This window comes from Solanum pennellii, chromosome 9 (assembly GCF_001406875.1).
Source record: "Solanum pennellii chromosome 9, SPENNV200".
NCBI lineage: Eukaryota > Viridiplantae > Streptophyta > Magnoliopsida > Solanales > Solanaceae > Solanum > Solanum pennellii.
In genome coordinates, this window is record NC_028645.1 from 22,070,386 (window position 1) to 22,080,977 (window position 10,592).

General features: G+C 37.5%; 1 protein-coding gene and 1 pseudogene across 1 annotated transcript; both read left to right on the plus strand.

Moving 5' to 3' along the window:
- Window positions 1–714: 714 nt before the first annotated feature.
- LOC114073993 lies at window positions 715–7,291 on the plus strand (annotated as a pseudogene).
- Window positions 7,292–7,551: 260 nt separating this feature from the next.
- Window positions 7,552–8,396, plus strand: LOC114074021. Its single transcript, XM_027911943.1, has 2 exons — window positions 7,552–7,974; window positions 8,046–8,396. The coding sequence occupies exons 1-2, from the start codon at window positions 7,552–7,554 to the stop codon at window positions 8,394–8,396; spliced, it is 774 nt and encodes a 257-aa protein (XP_027767744.1).
- The last annotated feature ends 2,196 nt before the right edge of the window (window positions 8,397–10,592 follow it).

A 10,592-nucleotide genomic window follows, 5' to 3' on the forward strand; every position in this document is an offset into this window, starting at 1 on the left:
TCATAGATGTTCTTGTGGTGATGACTTCCAGATTTTGGGGAATAATAGATGTTGAATTTTTAGAAGTTATTGAATTGTCTTTTTATTAATGAGTTTAAATCTTCCGCATCGTATTTTGTTCATTATGGTTAAAATGTTAAGGTTTAGATTGGTTGGTTCGCACACATAGGAGGGTAAGTGTGGGTGCCAGTCGCGGCTCGGTTTTGGGTCGTGACATTGTATATATCAGTCATTGATTTGTAATATATATATGAATTCTGTATAAAAGTTGGATTAATTGTGTATTAAATTTTTATTAAATTGTATAAATTGTGTATGAAAGTGCATTTTAGATTGTATGTAGCAGTGAATTATATAGTATTCGTGTATGAATTGATTTTTCATACTAGATATGTTTCATATTTATGAATTGTGTATAAACATTGTATTAAGTGTGTATTAAATTGGATTTTTTTGTTGTATATATAAGTGAATTGTATATAAATTGAGTATGAATTGTGTATTAATTTTGTATGAATAAATTTATAATTTTATTATGTGATGCACTGAATGTAATTTTAATGTTGTGAAACAGGAAAATACGTCGACTTTGAGATGGAGGGCATCCTATACGATACTTCTACTCTTTATATTGGTTTAGTTAATGCTATAGTAACTCAACTTAATATAGAAGAAAATATAAATTCTGTTGAGATAAAATATATAGTTAGCAAAATGTGTCCACCTATTAAAATTCATAATGATTTTGGGGTAAAGGTTTTTCTAGATCAGATGAGGGTGAATTTGGATTTTTTTACAAAATGTCCATCATGCATCATTTTGAAAGATCATGAGCAGTATAACGAAGGTCATGGAGTTATAGTTACTGATAGAATAAATTCTGATGTTAGATTATCACAGACTAACATAGATTTATACTCCAACAATTCTATCCGTTTGATCGGAATGGATTTAGATGGAGTTGTCAATGATAATAGTGAAATAGATAATGATATAATATGTGATCATTCTAACCTATTTGTAGCTGATAATCAGATTTATAATAATAAAGAAACCCTTAAGGAGGTTATGAGGCATGTTGGACTTGTTGAAAAATTCAGTTTTCGAGTTGCGCGTTGTAATGCATCTAAGTAAGTGTTACAAAAAAATTTAATTTTTTTATTTGTTTTGTTTCACTGTATATAATTGTAATGTATATTTTCTTAAATTTTATAATAGTTATCACCTGAATTGTATTTCTAAAACTTGTTTTTGGATGATGAGGGCATCTAGTTTTGTCACGACCCAAATTTTCAGATTCTAAGTGTGTTGGAACGAGACCCCCTCGACGGTCCGTCTTGTCCATGACGGTCCGTCGTGGGATCCGTCGACTTAGACAGTTATTACCAGAATAAACTCTACTGCTCAAAACGACTAAACAGGTCGTTACAATAGATACCAATTTACCCATCGTTCGTCCTCGAACGATCACAAGAAGAAAAACAAGGGCGAAAAGGAGTACCTGAATCTGTAAACAGGTGTGGGTATCTTTCTCGCATATCAGCCTCCTTCTCCCAAGTGGACTCTTCAACTGGTCGATTCTTCCATTGAACTTTGATGGATGCAATCTCCCTTGATCTCAACTTGCGGACTTCTCTATCTAGAATAGCAACAGGCTCCTCCTCATAAGACAAATTTTCATCAAGTAGAACTGAATCCCAACGAATAATGTAGTTTCCATCCCCATGGTATCTTTTCAACATAGACACATGAAATACCGGATGCACTCCTGACAGTCCTGGGGGCAAGGCTAATTCATAAGCTACCTCCCCCACGCGCTTCAGAACTTCAAATGGACCAATATACCTTGGGCTTAGCTTACCTCTTTTACCAAACCGCATCACACCCTTCATGGGTGAAACCTTCAGCAAAACTTGTTCACCCTCCATGAACTCCAAGTCCCTAACCTTTCGATCTGCATATTCTTTTTGCCTACTTTGCGCCGCTAAAAGCTTTTCTTGAATGCATTTCACTTTATCTAGTGAATCCCTCAAAAGATCAGTACCCCAGGGCCTCACCTTGAATGCATCAAACCAACCAATGGGAGACCTACATCTTCTCCCATACATTGCTTCGAATGGGGCCATGTCAATACTTGAGTGATAGCTATTATTGTATGAGAACTCTGCTAAGGGTAAGAAGTTATCCCAATGACCACCAAATTCTATCACACATGCACGAAGCATATCCTCCAACACCTGAATTTTTCGCTCAGCTGACCATCGGTCTGAGGGTGAAATGCAGTACTGAGGTCCAACCTAGTGCCTAATTCAGCATGCAATGTTCTCCAAAACTTAGAAGTAAACTGCGTACCTCTATCTGATATGATGGAAAGTGGAACTTCATGTAATCGAACAATTTCTGAGATGTAGAGTCTGGCTAACTTCTCTGCATTGTAAGTCACCTTAACCGGAATGAAGTGAGCAGACTTCGTTAATCTGTCAACAATTACCCAAATAGAATCAAACTTACCCAATGTCTTTGGAAGACCAACCACGAAGTCCATTGCAATTCTCTCCCACTTCCATTCAGGAATGGGCATTCTCTGAAGTGTTCCTCCCGTCCTCTGGTGTTCATACTTTACTTGCCGACAATTCGGGCATTTGGCAACAAAATCAACAATGTCGCGCTTCATCCTACTCCACCAAAAATGTTGCTTTAGGTCACGATACATCTTGGTTGCACCAGGATGTATAGAATATCCTGAACTATGAGCCTCTGTAAGAATAGTGTGAATCAAATCATCGGCGCGGGGTACACATACCCTTCCCTTAATTCTCAAAACACCTTCCTCATCGAGTTTTGCTTCTTTAGCCTCTCCACGCAACGCCTTATCTCGGATCCGCATCAGTTTCTCATCAGTAAACTGCTTTCCCTTAATCTTGTCAAGAAAGGAAGATCTTGCCTCCACACAGGCCAAAAGTCCTCCCTTCTCATTTACTTCTAACCTCATGAAGTCATTAGCCAGAGTCTGAACCTCTCTAGCCAATGGGCGTCTAGAAACCTGCAAGTGAGCTAGACTTCCCATGCTTCCTGTCTTTCTACTTAACGCATCTGCCACAACATTAGCTTTTCCCGGATGATACAGGATAGTGATATCGTAGTCCTTCAGTAGTTCCATCCATCTCCTCTGTCTCAAGTTCAAATCTTTCTGAGTAAAGACATACTGTAGGCTACGATGATCCGTATAGACTTCACACTTAACCCCATATAGATAGTGTCTCCATTGCTTTAATGCAAACACTACCGCGGCCAATTCCAAATCATGAGTAGGATAATTACGCTCGTGCACCTTTAATTGCCTCGAAGCATAAGCAATTACACTCTTCTCTTGCATTAGCACTGCACCCAAACCCGAATAGGATGCATCACAATAGACAATGAAATTCTTACCTTCCACTGGCAAGGTGAGAATTGGTGCAGTAGTCAACAGAGTCTTGAGCTTCTGAAAGCTTTCCTCACACTCATCCGACCATACAAATGGAACATTTTGCTTAGTCAAGTTCGTCAGTTGGGAAGCAATAGAAGAGAATCCCTTGACAAATCGGCGGTAGTAGCTAGCTAACCCAACAAAGCTCCTTATTTCTGACACATTAGTAGGTCTTACCCAATTCTTCACTACTTCGATCTTAGAAGGATCCACCATCACCCCATCCTTAGAAACCACGTGCCCCAAGAAGGACACTGCATCTAGCCAAAACTCACACTTAGAGAACTTGGCATAAAGCTTTTTCTCCCTCAACATTTCCAATACCATTCTCAAATGCTCCTCATGTTCCTCCTTACTTTTAGAGTATATTAGTATATCATCAATAAATACGATCACAAAGAGATCCAAATATGGCTTAAAAATCCCGTTCATCAAACTCATGAACGCAGCAGGGGCATTCGTAAGACCAAAAGACATCACTACAAATTCGTAATGCCCATACCTGGTTCTAAAAGCAGTCTTTGGCACATCCGTTGCCCGTATTTTCAGTTGATGATAACCGGATCTCAAGTCAATCTTAGAGAAGACACAAGCACCTTGTAACTGATCGAACAAGTCATCAATGCGAGGAAGAGGATACTTGTTCTTTATGGTTACCTTGTTCAACTGCCGGTAGTCTATGCACATCCGAAAACTCCCATCCTTCTTCTTCACAAACAAAACCGGAGCACCCCAAGGAGATGCACTTGGTCTAATGAAGCCTTTGCTCAACAACTCTTGAAGTTGGGCTTTTAACTCTCTTAACTCCGCAGGAGCCATTCTATAAGGGGGTATAGAAATGGGGCGAGTACCCGGTTCAAGATCAATACAGAAGTCAATATCCCTATCTGGTGGCATACCAGGAAGATCTGCAGGGAACACATCCAGAAACTCACGGACCACCGAAACCGACTCAATCGAAAGTACTTGGGTAGTATCATCCTTGAGATGTGCCAAGAAAGCTAAACACCCTTTACTAACCATTTTCTTAGCACGAAGAAAGGAGATGATACGCACCGGATTGGAAGTGTAGTCACCCTCCCACACTAACGGATCTGTCCCAGGCTTGGCTAACGTCACTGTTTTAGCATTACAATCCAAGATCGCAAATTGCGGAGAAAGCCAAGTCATACCCAGAATTACATCAAAATCAACCATTTCTAAGATAACCAAATCTACATAAGTGTTGCTCCCCACAAAGTTCACCAAACAAGACCTATATACCTTTTCAACTACCACAGACTCACCCACCGGAGTAGAAACACGAATAGGCATATCAAGTAATTCACAACGTAAATTAAGACCATTAGCAAATGAGGAAGATACATAAGAAAATGTGGATCCCGGATCAAACAATACAGAAGCCATGCAATCACAAACCAGAAGATTACCTGTGATGACAGCATCAGATGTCTCCGCCTCCGATCTCCCAGGGAAAGCATAACAATGGGCCCTTTCGTTTGTTTGTCCGTTGCCCCTACCATGTTGTGTTGTAGTGGCTCCAGTTTGCCCATCACCCCGGCCGTTTTGGTGACCACCATTACCTCGGCCACCACGTCCTCCAGAATAACGGCCTCTACCATGACCACCTCTGCCTCTAGCTATTGGGGGTCTATAACTCTGTTTTGGACAATTCCTCCTAATATGTCCAGTCTCCCCACATCCATAACACTCTCTGGATTCAAGCATAGGTCTCTCAGAGAAATGTTGACCGGTCTGAGGTGGACCCCCAACTACAGTCTGTAGTGAAGACTGAACGGGTCGAACTGAGTAACCTCCGGAACCCTGTCCTCTAGAGTAAGAACCATTAAACTCACCTCCCTTTCGAAACCTCTTTGATGTCGATGCCGTAGTGAATTCGTCTGGCTTCACTCCTTCCACCTCTATCACGAAATCTACCACTTCTTGGAAGGATTTCGCTGTAGCCGCTACCTGTAAGGCTGAAATCCGCAAATCTGACCTCAACCCTTTCACAAAACGGCGAATCCGCTCTTGTGAACTGAAGCAAAGCTGGGTGGCATACCTAGATAATGCACGAAACTTAGCCTCATACGCAGTGACCGTCATTCTGCCTTGCTCTAGGCTCAAGAACTCATCTCTCCTCCTATCCCTCAAAGTCCGGGGTATATACTTCTCCATAAATAAGCTAGAGAATGACGCCCAAGTCATAGGTGGTGCCTGTGCTGGTTGACACTCAACATATGACCGCCACCACATTTTGGCGTTTCCCTGAAACTGATAGGTTACAAACTCAACGCCAAATCGTTCCACTATGCCCATTTTATGTAGTAACTCATGACAATCAACCAGAAAATCGTAGGCATCCTCAGATTCAGCACCCTTGAAGACTGGAGGTTTCAATTTCAAGAACTTACTGAAAAGTTCATGCTGATCACTTGTCATTATAGGCCCTGTAGTCAAACGAGGAAACGTGCCTATTTCCAATGAAGCATCCATGCGGGGAGCCACAGCAGCTGCCTGTTGTACTTCCGGAACCTGAGGTGCTGGTGCAGAAAACACTGGAGGTGTCTGGCCTTGATCAGATAACCCGCTAAGATAAGCAAGAACCTGATTAATCATCTCTGGGGTACTAGATGGGCCAGGTGCTTGTCCTCTTCCTCTAGAGGACGTCCTCCCACGACCTCTACCACGGCCTCTTGCCACTACTCCTCTTCGAGCTACAGCCCCAGTGGCTGGCTCAGACGCATCCTGTCTTGCCGGTGTTGGTGTTGACGCAGTTGTTGCTCTAGTTCTAACCATCTGCGAAATATAGTGAAGATGGTCAGATACCAATTTGTATCACCTAGATACCAATTGGATCCAAGTAATTGCACGAAAGAAAGAAAGAAAGGAAATTTTCCTAAAGTCCTATAGCCTCTCAAAGAAAAGTAAAGGCGTCCCCCTACCGTTCCATAAGACTCTACTAGACTCGTTCTTGTGTGATGAGACCAACGAACCTAATGCTCTGATACCAAGTTTGTCACGACCCAAATTTTCAGATTCTAAGTGTGTTGGAACGAGACCCCCTCGACGGTCCGTCGTACCCATGACGGTCCGTCGTGGGATCCGTCGACTTAGATAGTTATTACCAGAATAAACTCTACTGCTCAAAACGACTAAACAGGTCGTTACAAGTTTGAACAAAATCAAATTTATTCAAAGTTAGGAAGTATATTACTCAGCACACATGTTCTGTTAGAGAAAGAGTTTATGCCAGACGTCAAGGGATAACTGAAGTTGTAGCTGTCTTGATAATGGAGAAGTATATTGATCCATCTAAGGTATATACTCCAAAAGATATAGCTGATGATATGTTGAAATTACATGGCGTTTTGTTGACATACATACAGGCATGGAGAGCTAAAGAAAAAACAGTAAAGTTGGTGCGAGGAGATCCAGCAGAGTCTTATGCAAGATTACCTGGTAATTTCGAAAATAAGAATAAATTTAAATATTACTCATTGAGTTGTACTGTTATGTTTTCGTGTATTCTTTATGTATAAAATATGTATATTTTATGTATGAATTGGACTGTTATTTTCAGGTTATTTTTACATTTTGAAGCAAACATATCCAGGATCTGTTTTGAAAATAGAAAGGAATGAAGGTGATACATTTTTATACGCATTTGTTGCGTTAGAAGCTTGTATTAGAGGTTGGGAATATTGTAGGCCAATTGTAGTTGTTGATGGTGCGGCATTAAAATGTTCATATGGTGGTACAATGTTAACTGCCAGCACATTGGATCCGGGAGGTAAATTATTAGCCTATTTAATTTTCTAATTATATAATATAATGAATAAATATATGAATGATATTTCTGATTTGTGTGATATTTTTTTTAAATTAATGAGCAAGTCATATACTTCCGTTGGCGTATGCGATAGTAGATTCTGAAAACGATGCTTCATGGACATGGTTCTTTGAGCAGTTTAAAGAAGCATATGGAGTTAGACAATATATTGTTTTATGTCAGACCGAAATGAAAGCATATGGAAAGGGACTGCAAATGTATATCCTGAATCAGAACATTATGCATGTATATGGCATTTGTCAGTCAATGTGTTGAAGAATTCAATAGAAATACTGAAGATTTGAAGATTTTGTTCTTTTCATTCGCAAAAGCTTATACAAAACAACAGTTTGAGACAATTATGGGAAGAATAGATCAAATAGATACGCGCATACGACCATACTTGTTTGATATTGGTTATAGCAAATGGTCAAGAACTTACTCGAATTGTAAGCTCACATGGATCATGACTTCAAACATCGCGGAGTCATTGAATAATGTTAACAGGTTAGCACGGAGGTTACCGGTGATTTCACTTCTTGAGTTTATGAGGGTAACAATTCAGAGGTGGATTCACAAGCATAATGAGGAGGCTGATAAGACAACATCTGATCTGACAAAAAAATATGATATTTATCTACAGAAAAATATTGCGTTGTCGTACAATATAAGGGTATGTGTTTCACTGTATTGTATTTTTACTTCTTAATATTTAGTGGCATGTATAATTTTTTTTTTACATAGGTGATACCTTCAACTGTTGATCTGCATGCTGTAGTTGAAGGAGCAAAGAAATACATAGTAAATTTGAACACAAGGATGTGTAGTTGCGGAAGATTTCAACATTATGAGATACCGTGTGGTCATGCAATTGCTGTTCTCCAGTACAGGAAGTTACATGAAGCAGATTTCTGTTCTGCTTTTTATAAACTCAAGAATTTCAGAGATGCTTATGCCATTCCTGTCGAGCCTATCCCGTGCGAGAGTACATGGGATATACCAAGTTATATTTCAGAGCCTAAAATGATGCCGCCTGGTCCAAAAAGATCAGCGGGAAGACCCAAATTTGAACGCTGGAAGGGTTCGCAGATGTGAAATTCAAGAGGACAAAAAGCACATGCAGTAGATGCCATCAAGCTGGACACAATAGGAAGACATGTTCAAATTATCCTGTACAAAAACAATGATTTCGTACTGTTACATCTGTGTTTTTGAGTATTTACATTGTTATAACATGTTTTTTTTTTATTGAATCATATTACTTTTCATACAAATGTCATACATTGTATATACAACTGTTCATATATTAACATTCGTTAACATTAATAAGTCATATAATCATATAGTTGCATACATTTATTGCATAATGAATGAGGACTACATACAAAATTTATACATTTATACAAGCAATACTTGCATATAAAAATAATGTATGTTTATGTTCTACATATCAAATTATAATATGTTATAATTCATACATTTTTCATAGTGTATTCATACCAGTAATATAGGTAACATTTGTTTCTGTTTGTATTTGAAAATATACAGTATTCATACAAACAAATTTATGCAAAAGTCATACACATTTATTAAGGTATAATTATATATTTAATCATATTGTCATGTTGAATCATATGTCAGTACTAGTTTCATATAATTTTCATACATTATACATATAAGAATTTATATGATATAATTCATACATTTTTCATACAGTATTCATACCAGTAATATAAGTAACATCTGTTTCTGTTTGTATTTGAAAGTATACATTATTCATATAGTATTCATACAAAACAAATTTATGCAAGAGTCATACACATTTATTAAGGTATAATTATATATTTATTCATATTGTCATGTTGAATCATATGTCAGTATTATTTCATATATTTTTCATACATTATGCATATAAGAATTTAACATTACATATTGAAAAGTGCAATTTATACAAATATCATACACATTTAACATTTATAAAAAATATATTAAAGCGGACTGTCATTTATATAAATTTTTTTTAAAAAAAAAGTATATATATAACATTTGTCTATGTTCTATATATCAAATTATAATATGACATTCATAATTCATATAATGTTCATACATGATTCATACAGTGTTCCTATATTTTAAAGTGAGACACACTTTTTTAATTAGTAATAATCAGTAATAATTTATATCAAACCATCAGTATTCATAATAAAAACCTGGGAAATTACATAAATTGTTCATAAGTTAAAAAAAAACAAGTCATTCAAAAAAATGTACATTGTGCCATGAAGATTTCTACTTCCTGTTACGGAATTTTGGAGTAGGATAATTGGTGGTGTCCATAACTTGTTCTTTATGAGTTCGAGGTCCACCCTTCTTGCTAGCAACTGTTCCTGTAACTTCACTTTCACTTATTGTGCCTTCATCGTTCTTTGATTTTGCATAATGCCAAAGTAATGTACCATATCTTTGATGATGATATTTTGAATCAATATCAATATGTGATATATCAAAAACACCATTGCTCATGTATTCGGGAAAGAGAGATGTGTATAGACCACAATCACTGTAAAAAAATTAAAAATAATAAAAAATTTGTAATTACTATAAAGCAAATTTAATTTAAGATGAATAAAAAATAATGTAAGAAGTATACATACTTTGAACTTTCTTCTTGTTGAGGAACATGTGTAACATTCTTGATACTGAGAGGTTCAGAGTGAGACTTTTGTTGATAATCAGGGAGATTATTCGCATACAAATCAAGCCTTTTGCCATAAAACCCTGTGCTCGTCAGAAATAAAGGAATCATGGTTGCAAGTTTATCAACAACTTCTTTAACTTTTCTTGAATGAACAGATCCTCCCATCAGCGAATCATAGACATATAGACATCTACGTTTGATCCGGAATACAACAAGGAACCAATGGAATTTGTCGTTGATGTTGACTGAGATGATTACTTCGTCAACCCTATCCCACCGAATGTTAGCAAGCAGCTTATATCCTCTAATGCATTGTCCAACATCATGGTCCGGTGAAATGCATCTCATGTCACATTCTGACTGTCTCCACTGTTTCTCAATGTTATCAATCCACTCCATAAATCAACAATCAACAGTACTGTAAGAAGTGACTGTCTGAGAGTATTTTGCCTTCTTTCGGAGATAATACATTATTGTATTAATATGCTGTTTCAAAGAAAAAAAATATATATCCATATGTTTCATTCACAGTTCACACATAATTCATACAAAAAATATTCATATGTATATCACTGCAACTCAAAACCATAATA

Bases quoted from the DNA above. Each gene is read 5' to 3' on its own strand.
- LOC114074021 (XM_027911943.1), top strand. From the start codon at position 7,552: ATGGCATTTGTCAGTCAATGTGTTGAAGAATTCAATAGAAATACTGAA. The intron at 7,975-8,045 runs GTATGTGTTTCA...TTTTTTACATAG, and splicing joins CGTTGTCGTACAATATAAGG to GTGATACCTTCAACTGTTGA.